Genomic DNA, 25,929 nt, shown 5'->3' with positions numbered 1-25,929 from the left:
TAACCGACAGGCTGAATGTTACAATATAAGGTTCTAATATCAATCAGAGGTTAGAAGGGTAACAAAGCTGCCCTGCTGAAGGAGAGGCAGAGTGCTCTGTGAAGACAACCACAGCTCCAGCTCCACAACTTCCTCTGGGGGTCCAGAGTTGTGCCTGTAACAGCTGGCTGAATATTACCACACATAGCGGTCAGACGGCTTTGAGGACACACTGAATGGGCTTCTTTCATGAGACATCCATTAATCTGAAAAGAATACTAAACTGTTGGGTCCCTTTATTTTGAAGAGTCCAGTGACAACTCTATTCTGAGATGAAGGACTGGAGGGAAGGGATGGTGAAATCCCCAGGGCATTTTACATCCGAAGTTGTTTTGTCTCGAGGTTGATGGCATAAAGGAAAGGGGTTGGGTGGTTTTCTTACCACTTGGAGAACATTTTTCTCTTCTGTTCTCCAAATGCAGCACACTGAAGATTAGATGCCTCCTTCAGGACACCTTGCCCTATAACAGCCATCTACAGACACTAAGTGGTTTGTACCTGTTCAGCTACGCCTCCTAGCAACCTGGCAGACAGTTCTACTTCCACTTAGAATCAAAGAATGTGAGAGTTTAAAGGGACCTTAGAAAACGCAGATTTCAACTCCTGTACTGAGGCCAAGTGCTCATTCAAGGTCACAGGGTTAACTGGAAGCAGAGCCCATGTCTCCTGACTGTGGCTCAGGACTCTTTTCTGCCCCATGATGCCATCCCATCCAAACAGGATTGGAAAGTGGGAGGAGGGACAGAGAGACCACAGGAGAAGGAATAAAAAGACTCGGATGTCTATTTTGCTGAAGATTTTAGAAAAAAATGTAATTATAAAAGGAGTATAATCACATCAAGAAATGTAAGAATACAGAAAATAGACTTCTATTCCATCGCTCTAATACAACTAGATACAATTCTTATCTTTTTGGTACCTTATACTTTAAGTCTCTTTTCAAGTATATAGTTTTTCCATAATTTCACAATTCCCTTAACATTACCTAATGAGCATTTCTTTTCATACTGTTGTACAGACTTCATAACTATGCTTTTTAATGGCTGCACAGTTAGGTTCCTCAGCAATTTAGGTTGCTTCTTTGGGCTATTATTAATAAGACTGCAATAAACATCTAGGGCATATGGCCATTTTCCCTTTGCTAATTATTGCTTTAAGATGGCTACAGGGTACACTTTACCTTCACTCACTTGCTTCTCTAGATTAGCCCTGCCAAGAGTCAGCGGAGACAGGGATGGGTCAAAGCTGAGAAGCTCTATGGCTCCCGGCCAAAGCATGGTCTACTTCTGTTTCCTCTCTGTTCCCAAAACCAACTATCCCAGAGCAAAGTGTTCAAAGTATTTTTTCATCCAGAGAACATGGAGAAAGTTCATAACTCATTCCCAAGGGAGTAGACACTTTTGTCTAGGAGAAGTATAGGGGAACCTCATAAGAAGTGTAGTCAGTAGTAGTTGATCATTTTATAACCCTGAATGAGCATTTGTTATAATTAAACTTAAACACAGATCAGGATTCTTTGATTCTTGCCCCAGCTCCACTACCATCAGTTTGTATGTCTTGGGCAACCACTTTCTAGTCTATGCCTCAGTTTCCAATTCCGCAAAATGAGGAGGCTGAACTGGATAATTAAGGTCCCTTCTAGCTATATCATGTACTAATTTTTAAAAAAACTCTTTTTCCATGAACAAGAGGAACTTTATCTCTTGTTAAAAATACAGAGACTCACTGTCTACTCCACACCTGCAGGAAGTCTGAGTTGTTTTAGAAACGAAGGTGTAAAGACACTAAACACACACTTAGCTAAGACTTAAAGAAGACAATCTACGGCACTGCTTCGTTTCGAAGGGATGTAGGTTTTCTGGTTTAAGACGGGAGACAAAACTCTATTAGAAATCAATCCTCAGAAAGATGGTTTCTTTTTCTTTTGAGATGGAGTCGTGCTCTGTGGCCCAGGCTGGAGTTCAGTGGCACGATCTCCGCTCACTGCAAGCTCCACCTCCTGGGCTCACGCCATTCTCCTGCCTCAGCCTCCCGAGTAGCTGGGACTACAGGTGCCTGCTACCACGCCCGGCTAATTTTTTTATTTTTATTTTTAGTAGAGATGTGGTTTCACCATGTTAGCCAGGATGGTCTCGATCTCCTGACCTCGTGATCCGCCCGCCTCGGCCTCCCAAAGTGCTGGGATTACAGGCGTGAGGCCACTGTGCCCAGCAGTAAGATGGTTTCTTACTTTTCCTTTGTTCCTCTAGTAGTTAGACTTCCCTGGGAGTAACAGGGTAGCTGTGACACTCTATCAGCTGCGCATGCAAAATGTCTTTTTCTTCTTTTTTTTTTTTTGAGACAGAGTCTCGCTCTGTCGCCCAGGCTGGAGTGCAGTGGCGCAATCTCGGCTTACTGCAAGCTCCGCCTCCCAGGTTCACGCCATTCTCCTGCCTCAGCCTCCCGAGTAGCTGGGACTACAGGTGCCCGCCACCACGCCCGGCTAATTTTTTTTTTTTGTATTTTTAGTAGAGACACGGTTTCACTGTGGTCTCGATCTCCTGACCTCGTGATCCGCCCGCCTCGGCCTCCCAAAGTGCTGGGATTACAAGCGTGAGCCACTGTGCCCGGCCCAAAATGTCTTTTTCTAACACCATAAAATTTTCTATCACTGTCACTCAGAAAAATATGAGTACAGAAAAAAATCCACTTATCAAAGGCCAAAGCATGATGTGCCTGTGTGTGTTGAAACTGTAGAGGACAATCAGAAGAGGGGTTCTGATGCCATACTCAACCAATATCTAAAAGTGGACATGCCCAATTCCTAAACTGACAAGATGGCTCAAATGACTGGATACTCAGATGCTCTGGTACCCAGGGGGATTACACCAGGGTGAATGGTCCCAGGTAAGCAGGCCCTTGATGGGAGCTGCATGGTAAACTTAAATAATGTGATTAGTAATGTCATCCAAGACAAAGAATAAACACAACGTGGAGGACTCAGGGTCTGGAAAGGGCACAATGGATCAAACTGCCCTTTGAAGAAGAGAAAGGGATTAGCTTTAATCCTGCCTAGGTCCTTGACTGTTCAAAGTGACACTGACGGAGATGATGAACAGATCTTCCTGCTAGCCTAGTTTCAGAGTGATAAAAATTAAGAAGGCTCTTCATCAGTAGCCTAGAATTATTTTTTTAAAAAACCTCTATCTTCTACAGAACATCTCATACTATTCTTGGATATATCAAGGAAAGATCAAATATCTGAACCACCCAGGTGGGAAAGCAACCTGGCCCCTCATCAGCTGCTGCCATCTTTCCCACTCTTCCCCTAGCTGTCGCTGCACATTCCTCTGCTGCTTTTGTGCCCTGAGCTCTGGTTGATTCTTACCGCTGGCTCCTGGGAAGGGGCTGGCTGTGGGGCTGCAGCTGGCTGTGGCTGGGGCTGCTGTCCTGCTGCCACAGTGGGCTTTTGCTGCAAGGCAGCCTGCTGAGTCATCAGCTGTTGTTGATGCAGGGCTGTGGCCAGCTGTTGCTGTTGCTGTTGTTGTTGCTGCTGCTGCTGCTGGTAGAAATTCTGCATTAGCTGCTGTTGAGAGCCTCCTTGGGACACCACAGGGAACTGAGCAATTGCTGGTTGCTGGGTTGCTGGATGTACTGCCTGAAACTGAGCAAGAAATGAGGAGATGAATAAGGGCCTGTCCCAGAATAGTCACAAAAGACAAATGTCTCAATAACAATGAAGACCAGTGCTAAAGCCAAAGGCAAGGGCAAGTAGAAAAGTCTTGAGGCTAGGCCTAAAATCTCATGATAGAGACCTCACGGCATTAAAATACAACATAGCAGCAGTCCCTTACACTGCTAGGCTCCATCCATTGCACCAGGCTGCCTCCTGCACTACAGACTGGCCTTCCAAGTGGGTTTCTGGGCCTTGCCTAAGGGAAGCTATCTGACTAAACATCATGTGACTCCATAAGCTAGAGTACAGCAGGAGCTAATAAACGATCTCCTAATCATAGAGGTTATTCTTCTTATAAAGGGATTTGAAGTAGCCAAGATTAAAATGCTTCCTTACCTGAACAGGATGAAGCAATGATGACACTGAAAAGAATAACCTAAATGTTAACTCAACTATTAAGACTCATCTCAAGTCTTACTAAAAATTATTTCCCAAGAGCTCCATTTTTATTAAGCTTCCTTAAACATTCAAAATAGCCAGTATACTCTATGACGCTTCCTTTTGTTTGTTTGAGATAGTGTCTCGCTCTGTTGCCCAGGCTGGGATGTAGTGGTGCAAGCAATCTCGGCTCACTGCACCCTTGACCTCCTGGGCTCAACTGATCATCCCACCTCAGCCTCCTAAGTAGCTGGTATCACAGGTGCACACCACCATGCCTGGCTAATTTTTTTTCTTATTTTTTGTAGAGACACAGTCTCACAATGTTGCCTAGGCTGTCTCGACCTCCTGGGCTCAAGCAATCCTCCCACTTCGGCCTCCTAAAGTGCTGAGATTACAAGCATGAGCCGCTGTACCTGGCCCACACTTCTTATATGTCTCTCTAATCCCCACTGTTAGGGGCTATGTGCTACATACACAAACAGAGCTCAAAATAAGGGTCTGCTGATGAACTAAGGTCAAGACTGTATCTTTGAACATCCTGTATAGTTTATGTAGTTATTAGAGTCAGTTGGGAGGACACTGTTTGTCTACTGGAGCAAAGTTAAAGGGTTAACAAATTAGAAGATGTCAAAAAAAAATAGCTGCCTACTTATAACAGCAAAATAGTGGAAACAACCCAAATGTCTATCAACAGGAGACTGGCTGATTAAATATACTATGATAGATATATCCTGAAGGAAATATCCAATAGAATACTCTCAAGTTGTAAATAAGAATGAGCAATACCACTATATATGGGTTGGTGGGGATGGACTTTTGCAGATTTAACTTTGAAACTATGTAAATGTTTCACATATCCACAAAACAGAATTAAACTAAAATTTAAAAAGCAATAACTAAAAATCAAAAGCAAAACAATGCAAATAAACTGGTGTATCAAATTGGTAGCTGAACACTCCAGAAAATAAGGTGCTAAACATTCTAAGGGTAAAATGGGCAAGGAAATCTTAGACTATTTTCAGTAATCATATGGTTATTGCTATCTTAAAACGATAGAGCAATTAATTATCTATGTTAATGCTGTTAAGAATCAAGATTTCCAGATAAAAATACAACAAAATCCAAGAAGTTGAACAGAAATCCAGTAATTACAAATCCAAATTAGGAATATAAATCTGAATTCATAATGCCTATTCTCTAACAAAACAAAACAAAACAAAACATATTTTCTAATTGTCCGCTGAGAAGGCCTAGAAACAACAACCAATCCATTAGGCAAATGGTATCTCTAGCATCAAAACTGTGGTTTCTAAACATTATTTCCACTAAAAAGAAACAGAGCTCCTAAGAAAAACGGATGATTTCAAGTCAAGGGCAGCATGATCCTAGATAGCAAGGAAATCATTAAAGACCACTGGAGTTACATCCAAAGGATTTAGGAGCCAATTTGAAGAGACTTCCACTGGCCAAAGTTGGGGCAATCTGAGCTTTAAAATAAATAAATTTTTTAAACTGCAATATGCCAGGCATGGTGGTGTGCACCAGTAATCCCAGCTACTCGGAAGGCTGAGGCGGGAGGATCACTTGAGCCCAGGAGTTCTGGGTTGTAATGTGCTACTCTAGTTGGGTGTCTGCACTAAGGTCAGCATCAGTATGGGGACCTCCCGGGAGCAGGGGACCACCAGGTTGCCTAAGGAGGGTTGAACCAGCCCAGATTGGAAACGGAGCAGGTCAAAACTCCAAGGCTGATTAGTAGTGGGATCCTGCCTGTGAACAGCTACTGCACTCCAGCCTGGGGAACACAGCAAGGCCCCATCTCTAGTAAAAACAACAACAAAAAAGGAATGTATTCAAAGATATCAAATATGTTAAAATCTAAGAATTCCTAATGATACTAAACTAAACAAAACAAAAACCTCACTGTTCACCTTTGGATGACAAGAGGGAACAAATTTATTACTCCAAAAACTAGCGAACAAAAGGAAAGAATTAAGCGTTTTTCCTGCCTTTTCTGTACAAACAGTACCTCAGGGTAGCTAAAGAACTAATGAAAAAATTTCTTCCTGGAAAACATCCAGCCCTCAAATGAAGAGGGAATGTTAGAATATCATTGTGCCATCCCTGATGAATTAAGGAACTTGGGAAATGATCAGCAATGGCTGCTAAGCTAATGGGGAACATTAAACAAATAGATCAGACAGACAACACTTCAATACACTGATTGATCTTTTTCTTTTCCTTTTTTTTAAAATATATTTTTGGGAAACGCAGTCTTCAGGGAAATCTGAAAGTACACGCTCCCTGATCTTAATATCAGTGAAATAGAGGCCAGCGAGACATTACAGACCTCCTGATATGACACAACAGGAAGAATAAAGAACTGTCAAACTGAATCAAATACTGAGTAAGCCTCAAGAAATTACCAGTGTACACGGAAGATGGTCAGACACATCAAATGACACCACAGCATGCAATTAGCTAAACCCAGAATGCCAAAAATTCCACGGGACAAATAATCCAGTTTCTCCGAAAAATTAAAAGACAAAAAACAAAAAAAACAAAACAAAAAAAAAGAGGAGAGGGAACCTATGGATAAAAGGGGACTTAAAAGATATATCAGCCAGCCGCATAGGCTAATGTGTGTAATTTCAATGCTTTGGGAGGCTGAGGTGGGAGGATGGCTTGAGGCCGGGAGTTTGAGACCAGCCTGGGCAAAATAATGAGACCCCCATCTCTACCAATAAAAATTAGCCAGGCATAGTGGCACATCCTTATAGTCCTAGCTACTTGAGAGACTCAGCTGGGATGATCACTTGAGAAAAGGAACTGGAGGTTGCAGTGAGCTATAACTGCACCACTTCACTCCAGTCTGGGAAACAGAGCAAGACCATATCTCCAAAAAAACAGATACGCTCATCATTATAAAATGAATACATTCATAGTAAAAAATGTGAAAAAATATATGAAAAGATAATGGAAAACAATATAGACCAACTAAATACAATCTGTTAGTATTGGATATTAATTCAAACAAGCCAACTTAATTATGAGATATCAGAAACAGTTAAACACTAATGGATATTTGATAATAAGAAACTTGTTATTTTTCCTCTCTTATGATAATGGTGTTACAGTTATATTAGAAAAGAGAAGGAAAAAAAGCAATCCTTAAAAAAAAATAGTTTTGTTTTTTTTTTTTTTGAGACAGAGTCTCGCTCTTGTTGCCCAGGCTGGAGTGCAATGGCGTGATCTCGGCCCACCGAACCTCTGCCTCCTGGGTTCAAGCGATTCTTCTGCCTCAGCTTCCCAAGTAGCTGGGACTACAGGCTTGTGCCACCATGTCCAGCTAATTTTTGTGTTTTTAGTAGAGACAGGGTTTCATCATGTTGGCCAGGATGGTCTCAATCTCTTGACCTCGTGATCCACCTGCCTCAGCCTCCCAAAGTGCTGGGATTACAGGCGCGAGCCACTGCACCCAGCCAAAAAATAGCTCTTGTACTGATGTTCCTCAATCAGATGACAGATTCCTCATGGCCTGAGTAAAAAGGTGAAAGGAGTGTGAGTGATGGATCTGCTTCTCAATGCTTTAGTATCTACGTCTATGAGAAACAGTGATGTAATGTTTAATGGCTCTCTGGGAAGATACGTTTACCTAGTGGGCCTTTTCACAGTCATGACTCAGATATGCAAGCAAGGGCCACACTCTGACCACCTTACCTGCTGAGTCTGGGCCTGCTGCTGCTGCTGCTGGTAAAACGTGCCTGCCGGCTGCTGCTGTGGTGGCGGTGGCTGTTGCTGCTGCTGTTGCTGCTTGAGGAAGAGTTGCTGCTGGTGCTGGGGTGTGGCCTGGGCCTGAGTGGAAGGCGTCTGCTGTGGAGTGGGAGGAGCCTGTGGCTGCTTGGCCTGAGTTTGTGGCAGAGGCTGGCTGGGTGGGGCTTGGGGTTTTGGTTGGGGAACACTGGCTAAAAGGCCAGGCTGATTGCTGGATCCTGCAATGAGAATAAAGTCCATGTAAGGGTTCCAAATGCTTCCACACAAAAATGGCTTTCTGTCTTGCCAAAACAATTAATAGGGGGTGACAAGTGTGCAGAGTATCCCAAGATTCATGTGCTCTTCACTGTCTTTCCACATGCTCTGTCCCACCTGGAATGTCTTTCTATCTTCTTGCTAAATTATGTGCTTCAAATTTTTCAAAACAAGGTTCAATATTGCCTCCTTAAGAAAGTCTTCCCTTATTAATCATCCCATTTAGTCAACCACAACTTTGGTTGGTATCCCAAGTGTCTACATATTCAACTGGCCTTTGGTATGTATGCACAAGCTTTGCCCTCTTGGCATGCAGCATGACAAAATCATTCCCTGGTGTTTTACATGTAGTTTATCCCAGTCTGTGTAAGTAGATGGCTACCAAATTCATCAAAAGCAGCTTCCTGGTAGGGTTCAGTTACTTGATATTTTGGATCAATCTTTTTTAAGAAACAAAGCTCATTTCATTAGAAACAGAATGCCAAAACATGAAGGGGCATTAGATACTTCAAGAGACAAAGCATTAAAGAAACAATATTCTTCTGTGAATGTCAAAAGAGAGGAGTCTTGTTTCTATTTCTTTTTTTCAGGCATGTATGAAAATAATTCAGTTTCTTTGTATCTCAGCCCATCAGACCCCAAACTTCCTAAAATTGAAAGTAACTTGTCTGCTAGTCCAAGCTCTTCAGCCTCTTCAGTCCTGTCTCTTCCAGGCATCTTTAACTGTTGATGTATTAGACCCAAGCAGGCATTTTTGTAGGCTGGGAGGCAAATGAATAAAATAATGTTTTCTACCCAATCATCTCCCCTAGCCCATTTCAATGTCCCAAAGTTTAATTAACAGAACAGGGAAGCTGCCCTGGACTGAACTCAACACTTTGGAAGAGTCTTATTTTTTTAAAGGCAAAGGGAAATATATGAAATAAAGAGGGAGGATAAGGTTCCAAACTGCAAAAATCAGGGACAAGTCTAGAAAAAGCGACAACAGGCTTTAGTGGTTTTGGAGATGCATCTCAGAATTCAAGGAGGACTCTCCTTTTGCCAGCCATTTGCCATACAATTTCTTTTCTTTTTTTTTTTTTTTTGAAATGGCGTTTCACTCTTGTCACCCAGGCTGGAGTGCAATGGCCTGGTCTTGGCTCACTGCAACCTCTGCCTCCCAGGTTCAAGCGATTCTCCTGCCTTAGCCTCCCCAGTAGCTGGATTACAGGCGCACACCACAATCCCTGGCTAATTTTTTGGGTTTTTTTTGTTTGTTTGTTTTTTGTTTTTTTGTTTTTTTTTGAAAAATGGGGTTTCATCATGTTGGCTAGGCTGTTCTTGAAATCGAATTCCTGACCTCAGATGATTCACCCGTCTTGGACTCCCAAAGTGTTGGGATTACAGGCGTGAGCCACCACGCCCGGCCACTGCCATACAATTTCAATGGCAGCTTCCTCCTGTTCCTCGAGGAACACTGTTATCTCTATGTGCCTCTGGATTCCAATCCTAAAGCAAACCAGGCTTTCCGTTTCCTGTTGTCCAGAATAACAAAAGAAGTATATTGAGTTTCAAACCAATCTAGATACAAACCTGCAGCCTGAGGTGGCGGCTGAACAGTGGCCCTCTTCCGGGGTGTCAGGGCTGGCTGGATGGGAAGGATTCCTGGGTTCGGCTGAGTCTGCCCAGCTTTAGGCCTCTGGCGAGGTGCAATTGAAGTCTCTGTGGTGGGAATGGGATCTGTCAGTCTAGAAAGGGAAAAGAGAAAGGTTCATATTAAAGTATGGGAAAATGGAAGGGGGTGGGCAGAGGACACAATGCTTCTGCTTCCACACTGACCCAAATCTTCCAGGTCTGTTTAATTGACGCTTCCCAAAGGATCTCCCACGGGATGCCATTGTTACTAGACCTTCTGAAAACAGGCTTGGTGGGCAAATACATTTTTAACACACTGATAAAAATATACTGAGTGGCTCTCCTTCTAGCAGAACTTTTCATGTGTGAATATGCAAGGAGAATCTCAAAAAGAATGCTATCTAGAATGCATTCTCTTTGCATTCTCAAGCTTATTTCCTCTTGTGGCCCTTTAACTAGTACCTCCTAGGACTTCCCAAGATAACCTTTGGGTAATAATGCAAAGAGGGGTTTGAGGCACATGGTTTTCAGATGCAAAGAGAATTCAAACTTGGCTGCAACTAGCTGTCAAAGTGGTCTCTCTAAAATGAAAAGCATGCAGATGAGTGACTCCAACATGGGAACTGGAAGGAAAAAGTAAATAATTCAAGTCAAAGGGTTTACAAATGCGAAGTGTCACAGAAACTCCATTTCTTCCAATATACATACTATCTTTTTTCCACAGTAACAAAAGTTTTAGCTGGGCACAGGGTCACCCAGAGTAAAAATCACATTGTCCAGTCTCTTTTGAAAATAGGTGTGAACCTGTTCCTAAGTCCTAGCATTACATGAGATGTAAGAAGATTATCATGTGGCAGTTTCCAGAAACCATAAAAAATAACTGGTTCAAGTCCTCTGTCTTTTTCTTTGACTATTCCTTGATCCTGCTGCTAGGAGCAGAGATGTTGTCATATTGATCCATGCAGTCATAGCTACACTGTAGGAATGGTGACGTGGTTAGCTTGAAGAAGTCTAGATCCCTGAGGGCCTCATGGAGCAGAACTGCCATGCTGGCCTTGGACTACTTACCTCCAGACTTTGTTTACTTGAGAGAAAAAAAATAAACATCTATCTTCTATACACAGCTGTCATTTTGGACTTTCTGTAATTCACAGCCAGATGGACACTTTCAAACTAATATAGGGAAGACTGCTTGCTCCCTGTGAGGGGTGCAGAAGCCCAGGTGCTAACTTCCACTCATTTACAGCAGTCCAGGCAGCTAGCTACTACTTAACTCAGATCAGAGTTGGCCGTCCTTTGAAACTCCACTTTACAGAGTATAACTGAGGTTAGGCCAAAATTAATAAGTTTCAAGAATATTTCCAAAGCATGTTTTGTCAAAATATTTCCAAAACTGCCTCCATGAATGTAAAACAGGAAGCAACGCAGCTGGCCTCATGTCCTTCCCATGACATACCTCCAAGGTCCATCTGGGCCCAGAAACTTTGCACTGGCAACCTGTTAGAGGGATGCTCTTGTGCTGGTTGGGGAAGTGGTGAGATAATGGCTATCACATCTGGGGGGCTATAACCCGGGCAAGGGATGTGGGAAGAAAAATGCGACACATGCTGGAGAAAAGAAGAAAGGTGTAAGAAAGAAAAAACTGGCCGGGTGTGGTGGCTCACGCCTTTAATCCCAGCACTCTGGGAGGCTGAGGCGGGTGGATCACTTGAGGTCAGGAGTTTGAGACCAGCCTGGCCAACATGGCAAAATGCCGTCTCTACTAAAAATACAAAAATTAGCCGGGTGTGGTAGCACACGCCTGTAGTCCCAGCTACTCAGGAGGCTGAGGCTGAAGAATCGCTTGAACCCGGGAGGCAGAGGTTGCAATGAGCCGAGATCACGCCACTGCACTCCATCCTGGGTGACAGAGCAAGACTCCATCTCAAAAAAAAAGAGGAAAAAAAGAAAAAGCCAAGGGTGAGGGAGGTGAGCAGGCTTCTGTAGAAACCCAAACAGCAGAACCTCCGTGTTGATCACCTCTTGAGGGGAACATATTAGAGCAATGGGATCTGGAGCCGAAGAAAACTATATTTGAGTTCTAGCTCTCCTCACTAAGTAACTGTGTGATAATGGGTATGTCACTTACCCTCTTTCAGCTTTGGGTCCTTTATGTGTAAAAGGGAAAAACACATATGCCTACATCATAAGGCAGATGTGAACATCAAATGTATCAATAACTGTGAATCTGTTTTATTAATTGTAGAATGTCCAAAATATTAGTTTGTATGGACTTCAATGAGTATGTTTTGTGGAGTGGAGTGGGGAAAGGGATCATTGCTTAGCCTCTGCACATATCATGTTTGAGCCTAGTACAAGACAGCCATGAGCACAAAAGACTAAGCTACTTAAATCAGCCCCAAAACAACCCAAAACAAATTCCATGGCAGAATTAGTGAAAGAAATGGACAGACTACAAAGTAACAAGTGTTGTTTGTTAAGCAAGTTTGCTACGTTTATTAAAAATCAAAGTCTCACTACTTTATTTTTTTTTTATTTTTCTTTTTTATTTTTGAGACGGAGTCTTGCTCTCTCACCCAGGCTGGAGTGCAGTGGCGCGATCTCGGCTCGCTGCAAGCTCCGCCTCCCGGGTTCACGCCATTCTCCTGCCTCAGCCTCTCCGAGTAGCTGGGACTACAGGCGCCCGCCACCACGCCCGGCTAATTTTTTTGTACTTTTAGTAGAGACGGGGTTTCACCGTGGTCTCGATCTCCTGACCTCGTGATCCGCCCGCCTCGGCCTCCCAAAGTGCTGGGATTACAAGCGTGAGCCACTGCGCCCGGCCAAAAGTCTCACTACTTTAGAGGCACATCTAAAATAACTTCATGTACACAGCAGGCATTTAATAAATATTAAAGAACTTTTTAAGATACAGATGTTATTTGACTGTTCTATTAAAATTCACATATTCCCATCCAGGGTACTATGTTGACGCAGTTTGCTGCTAGCACTTACTCACGATGGTGGCAGAAAAAAGAGGAGTATAAATATCTCCTGCGCTACCTCTAGAATCTGCCATTTGGAAAGTGTGGCAGCCATGTGAAAGTGCTTTGTAGACCTTCATCTACAGGGAGCATAAAACCCCAATGCTCAGCTGCTGCATTCTCAAAATGCAGCACTAAATGCAGCACTGCTGTGGTGTTTGCCCTGGTGCCATGCTTCCCATAGGTTGCTGTCAGCCCTAACCTCCAACCCACAGGAATTCCTAGGAGATGAGGGACTATCTGCTGGCTGACTGGTACAAGGACCCCAACACCTTTGGTGAGTCTTACTTAAGTTGTGTGACAGTCTAGGTCACTTCCACCCATGCTTCTTCTCCCTCTGTCTGGGTCAGACTTGCATTGCCTTCTGATGGCGCTCCCAGCCTTTCCTGGCTCCCTCCCTGTTTTCTCTCACATGGGCATTTCCCCAAATAACTTCTTTGTTTAATCCTCTTTTGGCATCTGCTTTTTGGAAGAACCTAGGTTGAATAGACTGTGATTAGCTAAGACCCAGAGAGTCTTCTGCTGTTCACTGACCTGGTGCTTTGACCTGCATTTTCCTAATGTGGTTGGAGCCATAGAAAGTAAGAAGGAAAGGGAGGTTGAGTGTTAGGGTGGTGAATGCAGCTCACCAAAAGTCAGGACACAAGTTTAGGATATTTTTTACATTTTTTTAAAAGAGATAGGGTCTCGCTGTATTGCCCAGGCTGATCCCAAACTCCTGACCTCAAGTACTTCTCCTGCCTCGGCCTCCAGAGCAGTTGGTACCACAGGCACGTGCTACCATGCCTGCCTAATGTTTAGGATACTCTTGTACTAGCAACATTCTTTTTTGTTTTGTTTTGTTTTGAGATGCAGTCTTGCTCTGTCACCCAGGCTACAGTGCAGTGGCGTGATCTCAGTTCACTGCAACCTCCACCTTCCAGGTTCAAGTGATTCTCCTGCCTCAGCCTCCTAAGCAGCTGGGACTACAGGCATGTGCCACCATACCCAGCTAATTTTTGTATTTTTAGTAGAGATGGAATTTTGTCATGTTGGCCAGACTGGTCTTGAACTTCTGACCTCAGGTGATCCACCCTCCTTGGCCCCCCAAAGTGCTGGGATTATAGACCTGAGCCACCACGCCTGGCCGTACTAGCAATATTTAAAGTCTGCTGTTGCCTCATCTCTGAATGCCCCTGAGCCTATTCTCATGCAAAGAAAACAGCTTCAGAGTTCTTGATTCTCTTTCAAATGTAGATCACAATATTTCATGATATTCCTTTTTGCATTCCCAAAGAACAGTTTCCGCCTAGGCAAGACAGAGCTTGCTTTCCTGATCTGTGCAGCCTCTGGTCACGACAGCATACATAAGAATCGAGAAACACAGGCATCCTTCCCTGCTGCTGTGGCAATCCAAGGAGGACATGTGTTCATGAAGGCATTTCTTACCTGGCCTTTGGCTGGGTCTTTTTTGCAGCTGCCTCACTGGCTTTCACTGGTTCAGGAAGCTTTGCAGGAATGGGAGAGTTCTATAGAATTGCAAACAAAACAGAACAAAACAAAAGGACATCACAGATTTCTTTGTTAAAGAATAAGCAGCCTGATTGGGACTGAGAGCTGACGGAAACACATTTTGGGATCTTCTGGAGCAGCTTCCAGGCCCTGAGCTCTGTCTGGTAAAGGGAAGGAAAGTTAACCAAATGCATATCAGACTCAGCCACAGTCAAGGAAGCAATGTATCTGAGAAGAGGAGAGAGTAGCTTGTGTGCAGCACACATTCCCGGATTATTCTCTACCTTCTGTACCATGGTGAGTCACCGGGGCTTGATCTCAGTACCCTTCTCCCCCTATAGCACAGCTTAGAAGTGATGCTATGAAAGGAATGGGAAGGAAATGTCTGTAGCTGGTATTATTCTGGATCCCAGACAGATCTTCGTTCGAGCTTATCAATGTGTCAAACCAGGGTGCACTTGAGTCTGCTAGTTAGAATGCTCAGAGAAAACCACAGCCACCTCTGTGTATGGCTGCTGAGCCAGTACCCCTTCCCAACATGTGAGGCACTACTCAGTCCACAAGCCAAGGAGAGTTCCTCTGGCTTGAAATCTGCACTATCCATCTAATAATGCCTCATGAGGGAGCACCAGCTAGCTGTCCCTAACCCTAAAACAAGTGCTTACCACTACTGAGTACCAAATGACATGAGAACTGTGAGGTGTACTTTTAAAAAACTAGCTACTAATCTGAATGCTTCCACTTAGATTTCACATTATTTAACTTTATGAATGGTAAAGTGGGACTACAAAAGAAGACAGCCATGTTTGGTTACTGCACAGTATCCCTCGTTTTAATCTGGAAAACCAACACACAATACTAGTCATAAAACTGGCCTTTCAGGAGGGTCCTCTCGTTTTCTTCATGTTTCCAGGTCAGGGGAGATTTTCTGCTAGAAAACTTCTAGCACTTCCTCTTCTTCAAGCATTCCTCTCCCAAAGGAGAAGAGTTGACTTCTGTGACTGATAAGACTGTGGAAAAACTGAGCTGGTCCGGTTTGCTGTTGCCCTCCTTCTTTTATAGAAGAGCCGGTCCCCCCGGAATCAGGTGTTTACATCTCAGTCATGTGAGTCTAATGCTAGGGAGCCTGAATGGTCAAGCTGCATCTTCTGACTCAAGCTTATTAGTAATAAAGCCAATATTCTGAGCTCCACCTGGATGAACCCCACATCTGATTCCAAATGTGAGAGTGAAGAGGAGCAGCACCCTTAAGCCCCAGCAGTGAAATCAAAAGTTCATTATTGGAGGAACTAGCAAGAAAATTTCAGGTCAGAATCTATTTATTATAGCATCCATTAATAAAATATTTAAGAAAAATAGATCACAATATGACATGAAAACTATGCAAGGATTTTTAGTAGAGATGGGGTTTTGCCATGCTGGCCAGGCTGGTCTTGAACTCCTGACCTCAGGTGATCCATCCTCCTTGGCCTCCCAAAGTGCTGGGATTACAGACATGAGCCACCACACCCAGCCGTACTAGCAACATTTGAAATCTGTAAAAAGGACATTTGCAAGCATTTTGCTCTGAAAACTGTGAGTGCAGAGTTTAGGATTACTAAATGTAGAAAACATTCTTATGGCTTGATGTGCTGGAAGGACACAGAAAGATGAGTGTGAGTTATAAATGGCCAACAGCAGAAACAAAATCAAGAAAGCTCTGCTGCAAGGAAGGAGAACAGGGACAAGGGGTGTAGGTTCTAACAGGCATGGGGGCATGTCCAAGGCATTGCCTCGGGAAAGTAGCCCGCCTAATCACCTCCAGGTGACTACAACAGTCATGTGGCTCTCAGAGAACTAGAAGAGTTGACAGACATGAAGTTGGTCAATCTTCATCCAAAGCGTCCAACTCCACCCCAGGGCATTTTTTTTGTTCAGTACAATTGCTTCAGTTTTATAATTAAATTCCATGGGAAAATTGGATTCCCTTTATGGCAACTGCTTCACAGTTAGCTTTACTTGAATACCCCCTAGTAGATAAAGCAAGGGACATCTAAATTCATTTAAACAGCTGATTAACACCCCAGGAACTCAAAATGGCAATTTGATAATGTTTACTCCCTTTAAATAGCACCATTTACGTACCTGTACATTTGGAATTGGGCACTCTTTCTTGAATAGCTTAAATGAGAAGTAGGACACCTGGTAAATATCTGGCCTTTTGTCAGGGTCTGGTTCCAACATATACCCTAAGGAAAAGATACGTGAATTTATTTAATAATATTCCAACATTATTACACTAGCTAGGAAGCATCATTCCTCTCTCTACTCCCAATGTTTTGTTTTTAAACTTTTATTTTTCATAGAAGTCAGACAGTATAATTAGCCCATTTTCTCTCCCTTAGAAAGAGAAGCTCTAATGTTCCTTAAATATTTAATATCCATAAGAAAATAAAATATGTGGATTGTAACAAAGATACTTAAAGTTCATATTCTATGCTTTGCACCAAAGGGACTCAAGCTCTCAATATGAAAGTTACCACCTTCATACTTGGATACCTAGGAGGTTACACTGTCTTACCACGGGCTTCCTTGGTTCATCTTATCTTACTAAACGAATGATTATTCTTAATAATTATAACCAAAACCCAAACTTCATGAATTTACTTATTATTCTTTTGTTGGAAATATTAGCTGGTTTCCAGATTAAAAGAAATTACAAAGTAACATATGCATATCTACTTTTCCTGTGACCTATAGATCACTTGTCTATTTCCAGGTCCTTTAAGCTTCTGCCTCCCTGAGGCCGGAAAAATCCTCAGTGGGAAAAAAAAAAATATTTGAGAAGACCACAAACATACACATATATATGCAAACAACAACGCAAGGCAGCTGACTGCTTAAATAATAAAGTGAATGCTCTGGACACTAAGTTCCAAAAAGATCAGTGAGGCTGCAGCCTTGTGACTACCTTCCAGAAGAGGCAGAGGTTGAGGTGAACCTTGAAGGCAGGACAGAATTTAGTCAGCGGGGAAGCAGAGAAAAAGACATTCTAGTTGAGAGAACAGTCTGAGCAAAGAAGGACTTGGAGAAAGACAAGAGAATGCCTTGCTGCAAGTAAACAGAGGAGCCAGAAGGACAGGGTAGAGAAAAGGCTGAGTGGGTGGAATGCAACCAGAATCAGAATCTTAAATGCCATGCTAAGAAGCTGAGCCCTACTGTGAGACCACTGGCAAGCCGCTAGAATTTCATAATCAGGGACATGAGAGGTGGTGTTTTACAAGAGGAATCTTTTGGTGAGGGTGCGCTGGATGGATTGAAAGAGAGGAGAAAATCTGGTGACCAGTCCAACAGTAGAGGCATGAGCTGACAAGAGTCTGTATATACTATGGTGACAGTGATGTATGTATAAAGAATGTAATGAAAACAGTAGAAACTCCAAAAAAGGAATATGGCTGAGTAAATGATTGAACCTTTCCTCTCTCTTGCTAGCTGGATCCAAAGAAATCTTAAATTTCATTTTTCTAGGCTTCAATGGTGATACCACTGAGAGAAACTGAAAAGAGGACAGGGGAACTGGGTATTGAGGGTAAAAAGAAGGAAGGAGGGCTAATGATGATAAACTTAATTTTAGATCTGTGCGTTTAGGGTGATAGTGGAGTTGCCAAATGGTTTGCAAGCAGTTTGGGAAAGATGTCCATGGTATAGACATTCATAAGGTTGTTTTTCCCCATATGAATTTACTGCATAAATGTTTTAAAAAGTATCAAAAAATAATACTAGTCTAATATCAAAGTTGGCCATTTTCCCATATTTCCTACCAATCTCACTTACATACCTGGAGTTCTAACATGGATATAATGCTTTATCTCTTAAAACAATCCAACAATTATTAAATGTCATAATCCAGTCCTTTAAATATTCCTCCTTTTTTTGTTAATACATGGAAGAGGCTGATTGACAAAACTGGCACAATGGAATGGGCAGCAACTTAAAAGCTGTATCTATGTGAAGAGGATGAGTTACCTATATTTTCTCAGTTTCAGTTTCCTCATTTGCATAATGGGAATAATTACACTTAATATATAAAGGATTTTAAGAATTAAATGAGGTATAAGTAGGCCCTCAACAAATGTCAGATGCTCCACCCACATTTGCTGCTTCTATTTTTTCCAGTGTATCCCCATGCAGGACCCAAACTGGGTTACTCAGGATTTGTAATCAATCCACAACAGTTAAAACTTAGATGTTAAGAGTCTTGACCAATGTGGAAGGATGATAAAAAACCTCTGCTCCTTTAGCATTTCAGCATAGGGGCTTTGTGCAAAGATTCTTCTTTTTTTTTTTAAAGATTACTTATTCTACCATCTGGTTAATGAATGTTAGTACATATGCTTGCTATGATGATACCAAATAGTGGGGAATCTTAAGACTATTTTTAAGAAAGCATTGAGTTTAGATGCATGTTATCAAAATCCAGTGATTAACCTAAATGAGAGGAAAAACCTGGTTCCATGGAGTTATATAGTCTTAATTATGTATTCACTCCAGTGAATGCACTGCAATCATTTTCATTTGAGTTGCTTCCAGTTTTGCAAAGATGAATTTCTTATCACTTGATATGAGTCAGCTGGACTCCTTTGGTACCGGAGCTTTCATAGAGACTGCAACAGAATATAGAAGCACTATACCGCTCCAGGCAGTTAGGATTTCTGCTTGAGTGGCTGGACTCAGGTGTGAAACAGAACTTCAGATTTCTAGCAAAATGACCCACCACTCTAACTAGACACTGTTACATTGTCTTTGAGTTCCCAATCATTATCAACTAATTTCTTTACCTTTGCATCTAACTCATTATTCCTGGAATCTAATCCCTTTATCACCCAATTAATTTTTTGTGATTAGAAATAAAAATATGAAACTAGAAACTTAAAATACTTACTAATTAGGCAGTGCATGTCTTGAGAATATCGAGAATTATCAGGAATTGTGAAGTTTCCATCACAAATTGCCACCTGACTCTCCCCAAATGGCAAAGTGAAGTAGCATAATTTATACAACAAACATCCAAGAGCCTAAAAAAATAAAGATAGCAGATTGCTACTAGTGGTTTATTTATCATGACTCTAAATGGATCTAATGAGAAACTGGCACCATCCACATTTACTAGCAGATACAAAAACTATAGACAATTAATGTATTAGAAACATGAGTTTTAGAACCCAACACCACTGTTAGCAGCTGAGTCACATTATTTCTACCATTATTACCAAATCGTGCTCCAGTAAAGAATAAGTTATTTACCTGTTTTGCTCTTAAGAACCAGTAACATATACATGAAAAAAAATCTAAATAATTTTCACAGAGCTTGGAAGTAATTTCCTTAATCATGCTTCAAGAAGCAGTGGCTGGTATTCTCACATCAAGAACAACCTTGAGGGGTAAGTAGACAATGATATGGCACAGTAGCCACCATGCTATAGTGCTGTGTGCATTAACCTTAGGAATTTACAGTCAAGACTGCTGCTATCTGGGGTATGGATAGGTTACTTGACACCTACCCAAATGTCTGCCTTCGTAGTGATGATTTTGCCACTGTACAGGTTGACCATTTCTGGTGCTCGATAGGACAGCGTTGTGTATCTACAATCAAGAGATTCATTTTTTTATCAAATATGTCAATACTATAATTAAAAACCAGGAGCAGCAGAAATACTTTTTTTTTTCCTTTTACATTAACAGAATCCCTGGGAGCAATCTGCAGAAGAGAGTATGAAATATTAGTACAGATAAAATGAAAAGCTGTCCTTGGTACAATCATATCATCACACCAAGGCCCTCTGGCAGCAGCCCTTCTAGTCTAAGAACATGTGGGGACTCAGACACTAATGCATTAAATAAATTCTAAAAGCAACTTTTCTTGGGTCCTCAAATGACAAAATCTTCTCTTATAAATTCTTATTCTGATACTATATTTTGTCAATTCGTTGCTTTAAAAATGGCCTTTATATGTGGCTCAGCACAGAGATGTAATACTGACTGTGGTACTCTGGAGAAGAGCAGAAAGTAGGCCCTGGCTGGGGTGAGGAGTGGGTGGAATCAAGAGCCCTTCATCTTTGCTCCTGGAATCAGGCTGAAATAATAGTTTTATCTCTTGCTCCAGTAAAAAGTAGTATAAGCACGTCCTCAAAGTGAGCGTCTTGGTGTTACCAAGCATGTGATTTATGCTGCTTTAGTCTCCAGATCCCAGATGGGACAGGTCTAGGCATCCCTCAGGGCCTTGGGTTGATCAGAGTCTTCTTGACCCAGACATGGTTGTCTGGGGTGATGCATGAAACGACAGAGAAGATCAGGATGTAGGTGTGCAGGCTAGACTGTTGACTTAGTAGTAGTAATAGTGAGTGCTGTTGCCTGTAAAAAATCCAACATTGTGGACATGAGGAGAAAATGGGTCAGGCTCTTATTGGAGTCACAAATCTAAAGAAGCTTTTTCTCGTGAAAGTCTGTGATTCAGTATCTGCAGAGACTTTAATCACCTACTCACCATTACTTCCACTTAGATTGCCTTATGAGCAGGAAGGAAGGAGCAATTTAGGGTTCAGTAGAAAGCACATCTGTTTGACTGATAATGTCATGGTTGTTGTGATCATACTTAAAAACATCCTAGTACTTTTATGGTGTGGGCACCTCTCAGCTTTTTATAGGCTCTGTGACATCATAAATCAAAATATCTATGTACAATGACCACAAGACCACCGATAAAGTGCTCTAAGAGTCCTTCCTTTTACTCTGATGTATGCTTGTAAACCCCTTTCTTATTCTTCACCAAGCCAACTGTGAACGTGATGTTCTGAGATGAAGGACAACTGACTATCACCATTTTCTCCCCACCCTGACCTTCTCATCCATAGGCTGAAAGTAAAGTTGCTCATCTGATTGTGGACAAAACTCCAAGAAAGGAGAAAAAGCTTACTTCTTAATCTCATCTTCTACTGCATTGACTCCCTCAGTTTGTGGATTCTGGAATTTGTTGGTGGCACTTCCAAAGTCACACAGGACATAGTGGCCTCGGTCATGCAAGAGGATGTTTTCAACCTGAAAAACATTCCCCAACCACCCATTCCAAGATATCATTTAGTAACGAACGTGAAAATTTGGTTTCACAGTCACATAAATAAACATTTTATTTCTGGCAGTCTCATTAATGTGCACAGGAAAGTTATTCCTCTCCAAGTATCTCAACAGGGGTCATCCCAAGTGGAACACAGGAGATGTAGAGTAACAGGGAAAAGTGGGTGGAGAGGGCAAAAAGAGGAAACTCCATGGTGGGGGATGCAAGAGTGCCATTTTTGTAAATTTCAGCCACATTTCTCACCTCTGCAGAAACCGTCCTCATATTTTCAAGCCTCTGACCTGTGCCTTTGCTCTTGCTCTTCTTTTAGGCCAGGATGCCCTCCACAATCCCCACCTCCTTAGCCGACTATCAAAATCTCATTTCAAACCCCAGTTCAAATGCCATGTCCTTTTTGAAACTTTCAGGCTCCCAATCAGATAAAATGTCACTCTTTCCCTATTGTCCTTCAGTATTTCATTCTCTCATGATGTGAATTACTTCACTTGGACCTTGTAAGTACTTATATAAATGTCTTTACTACACTAGGTTAGGATATTCAGAATTAATATTGTTTATATTTCAGTTACTTCTCCATGTGATAAAATGCCTGGGGATAAATGGGCACTTTTCCTGTTAATGTGTTGCCCTAATTTTTTAAATAAATGAATTCTTTGGGCAGTGAGTTAGGAGTTCGAGGCAGCAGGGAGCTTATAAAGCCCCAAATCTAGAGAAATCCCTGGTATCAAAGGACTCCAACGAAATGACAACTCCAAGACAGTGAGCACTATGTACTCAAGGTGTACTGATTTTGGGTCTAGGTGAACTGAGCTGACTAGTATGCTGGAGGACAGACCTGGCTATGTGTGGGCAGTAAAATGGCAGCCAAAAAATCTTGTTAGGCCATTAAGACTGTAGTCTCCATTGTCTTTTGTCTTCAGGCTTCCAAAGACTGACTGCCTTTGGAAAACAAAGGCAAGAGTAGACTACAAAATAGTCTACTCTTAAAGATAAGCATCTTCTTGTAATCATATTCTTGGTCTTCTCTACCTAGTGCCTAACACAATGCTTGGTATAAAAAATGTATGTTGAATGGAATAAACCAAAAAACACTGTGTATGTGTGTGCATGTGTGTGCAAACCTGGTGTGTCAGGTGCAAGATAGGAGCCACCAAATATCCAGGCCGTACTACTGTACTACTACTGATTCTTTTAAAAACAACTGGTCAATTATAATAGTCTCTAATTTCTATACTTGTTTCTATACTTTCTTTTAATTCTTCTAAGAATTACATTAAGTATATTTTATAGTCTGTATCTGTCAATTCCAATATTTGAAGTCTCTGCTGCCAACTGATTCTGCAGTTTATTGTTTCTTACTCCTACTAAACCTTGCTTATGGTGGTGTTGTGAGGAGTTTTTTTGTTTTTGTTAACTTATGTTCCTTGGAATTTAATCTGTAAAAAGCTTGTAAGATCTGGGTTTAAAGTCTATTGTTCTTCCAGAGAGGATATACTGGTGTAGCTGGGGGCACTACTACCCTGGAATCACTTTAATCTATAATTTTGACCTTGGAATTTCCAGCCACATAGGTAGTTTGAACTACAGCTATCAACCTGCACAGGTATGTTCTATGATGAACAATTCTTAAGCATAGGGTTATGAAAGATTAGGAGAGATTCATTCCTTTGAGATAAGGCTGAGGCATGCAAATATTTCCATCATCCATGTCTTTTTTATAAAGCTCACCAGTTTAATCTATTCACACAAAGTGACAGAGTCAAGCTTCCTGAGCATATACACACTTTAGGAATTTAACATAATTCCAACAAAACAACGCTAATGTTTTCAATCTAATTTAGAGGTTATAAAAATAACAGCCATCATTTTCTGAGCTTTATTATTGCCAGTACTACTGTACTCAGCATTTTACATGGATTATCCCACTACATCCTTATAATCCCAATATGATTATTATCCTTCTCTCACAGATGGAGAAAATGAGGCTCAGAGTGATTAAGTCACTTGATAAATGTCACGCAGCTAATAGTTGGTACAGCTGGGAAGTGAACCTAAACAACCTCACTCTAGAAAAGATAGGCAATTATATTCCTGCTACAGGAAGCAGGTTAGAAGCAGAGCAATTACTCAAGGCCCCCATCCTTACTTCCAACTACAGTAGGGGAGACGATACTTCTCTAATGCATTGGGTGCAAGCTTAAGGACAGGACTTTCTTGGTGCTTTATGTTCAGAAATGCCCCTACAATAGAAATCTAGTTAATAAGGAACCAAGTGTCTAAACACTAGCCAGGCTGATTTGTTCCATGTCTCCTAGGCATTCCATACGCAAACTAATTTGTCCTTTTATTCAATTGCTCCTTTTATTCAACTGTTCACTCTCCACTCCAGTTGTAACTCCTCAGAAAAACCTTTCACAACCAGTTCACGAAATCTACAGAATTTACTGTCAATAGGAGAGGCTGCCAAAGGCCTTCAGGCCAAATCAAACCATGCCCACTTTTTACTTACCCTAAAGTTTATGGCTGCTTTTGAGCTCTGACAGCAGAGTGAGCAGTTACGACAGACTTAAAATATTTATTATCTGGCCCTTTGTAAATAAATTTTGCCAACCTTTGGTAGGTAATAATCACTCATAATCATTTACAATTTGGCAATGTTTCTTTCACTGTAAGTTGGTATTTAACTTCTTATGTATTTACGCTTGCCTTCCCAAGTAAGAATACAAAACTTTAGAGAAAAGGGCACTGTGTTATGCCTATGCATCTCCCATAACACCTTGTCCAGTGCTGTACACACGCCAGAGACCCTCAAATGTTGTCGATGAAATCACTTATTCAGCATCATTCAGCAACCATCTTCCTCCTCGGCCTCATGCACCTGGCAGGACTCATATAAAACCATGCTTCTCCTATTGCATGTGTGCACTCCCTTTCTGAATCAGTTTCTACACTTCTAATGCTGGAATGTACATCTAGAAAAGCTGTTATACCATACATTTATCAAAGAAACATGTTTCACACAAAGGATAAATGCTTGAGGTGGTAGATACCCTACTCATCCTGATGTGATTATTACACATTGCATGCCAGTATCAAAATGTCTCATATAACTCCTATATACACCCATTATGTACCCACAAAAATTAAAAACTAAAAAACAAAAGAAACATGTTTCAACTCCTACTATATGCCAAGAACTTTTCTAGGCTCTACGGATAAGGCTGTGAACACAACAAAGTCTATCCTCTCACAAAGCTTACAGTTCAACTGGGGATAAGAAGAAAATAATTATACTTGCCTCATAGTGATAAATATTATGACAAGAATGCAGCAGGTGAATGTATGTAAGGTGAAGAGGAACGCTATTTTAAATAGTATAGCCAGGGAAGGTCTCTCTGAGGGGAACAGAGACCTGGATGAAGAAGGAGCAGCCATGTGCCATCTGGGGGAAGAGCATTCCAAGCAGAAAACAGTAGCACAAAGGCCCTGAGATGGGAGTGTGCCTGAAGGGTCTGAGACACAGAGGCAGGCCACTGTGGCTGGAATAGTACTGTGCATGGCACCGGTACTGCAAAGAAAGCTGAAAACATGGGAAAGGACCTATTATGAACCAGTGCTGTCAGGAAAGGGGAGACAAGATAATGTGGAGCCATGGAGGAAGTGAAGGACTTACAAAAGTGAAACTAATAACAGGAACAAAGCATAGAAACCAGAGTGATAATAACAGTAGCAACTAAACAGCACTTACTAAGTGCCAGACGCTGCTCCACGCACTTCTACCTAGAGTATTTCATATAATCCTTACAAAGCCTTATCGTCTCTCTTAATAGATTAGAAAAAAGAGGCCAGAGAAGTTACCTAACTTGTCTGAGGTCACAGGATATAGGGCAGGATTTAGGCTCAGGCCACCGGACTGCCAGGACCACACCCTCACCCACCATGCTGATGTGCATTGTGCAATTAAGGGGATGGACAGTTGAGATTGGCCAGGAAGGAGGAAGGAGAAAGGGAGAGGATGAGAGAAGCACACAGACAGCAGACTGAGGAAGGGCACTCAGGCGCCATTCAGCATTTTTCTCAGGTCAGCAGCACATGAAGACAGCCATTTTATGAAAATTAGCTTGGCAAAATTGAGGGAGAAGAAAAGAAGGAAGGCAACAAGAGCAGGTACAACAGTCTGGGTGTGAGATGACTAGGGCAGGGTATAGAGAAAAACCAACAGGGATGGAAAGGGGTAAGCAGGTGTGGACAGATTATGTGAGATTAAGAAGGTAGAAAACCAACTAGACAGTCATACACCACCTTCTGAAAGCTTCAGAGAATTTGCATAGGGACTTTGTTTTTGGCAAAGTCCCTTAGGGTGAAGCTCAAGATTGGTTACCACTGCTTACAATCCCAAACCTTTCCATTCTTTGAGAAACCATTCTCTGGAAACCATTCTTTGAGGGTGCGATGCTGCTGACCCCATTTCCCAGCCTCTCAGCTTAAGAGTGCAATTGAAGTTGTCACTGTCAAACTCTGCTTACAGC

The 25,929-nt window shown here is 41.9% G+C and overlaps 1 protein-coding gene and 1 non-coding gene across 8 annotated transcripts in view; both read right to left on the bottom strand.

Moving 5' to 3' along the window:
• Positions 1-25,929, bottom strand: part of AAK1 (AP2 associated kinase 1) — a 184,253-nt gene that overhangs the window by 46,169 nt on the left and 112,155 nt on the right. For all 7 annotated transcript variants that reach the window (XM_058429163.1, XM_058429165.1, XM_058429161.1 and 4 more), the window contains exons 6-13: positions 21,242-21,363; positions 19,830-19,911; positions 19,211-19,343; positions 16,414-16,517; positions 14,227-14,306; positions 9,734-9,888; positions 7,853-8,124; positions 3,407-3,682 (exon numbers count right to left, since the gene is read on the bottom strand). In XM_058429163.1, coding sequence (XP_058285146.1) covers positions 3,407-3,682; positions 7,853-8,124; positions 9,734-9,888; positions 14,227-14,306; positions 16,414-16,517; positions 19,211-19,343; positions 19,830-19,911; positions 21,242-21,363 — 1,224 coding nt within the window. The remainder of the gene's footprint in view (positions 1-3,406; positions 3,683-7,852; positions 8,125-9,733; positions 9,889-14,226; positions 14,307-16,413; positions 16,518-19,210; positions 19,344-19,829; positions 19,912-21,241; positions 21,364-25,929) is intronic.
• On the bottom strand, positions 8,914-9,045 carry LOC116484372 (small nucleolar RNA SNORA36 family). Its single transcript, XR_004252545.1, has one exon. It is a non-coding gene; the product is annotated as a small nucleolar RNA SNORA36 family (small nucleolar RNA).

Source organism: Hylobates moloch, unplaced genomic scaffold (genome assembly GCF_009828535.3).
Source record: "Hylobates moloch isolate HMO894 unplaced genomic scaffold, HMol_V3 SCAFFOLD_15, whole genome shotgun sequence".
Taxonomy (NCBI): domain Eukaryota; kingdom Metazoa; phylum Chordata; class Mammalia; order Primates; family Hylobatidae; genus Hylobates; species Hylobates moloch.
Note: the sequence above shows the minus strand (reverse complement) of the source record. Positions and strands in the feature narration are given on the sequence as shown.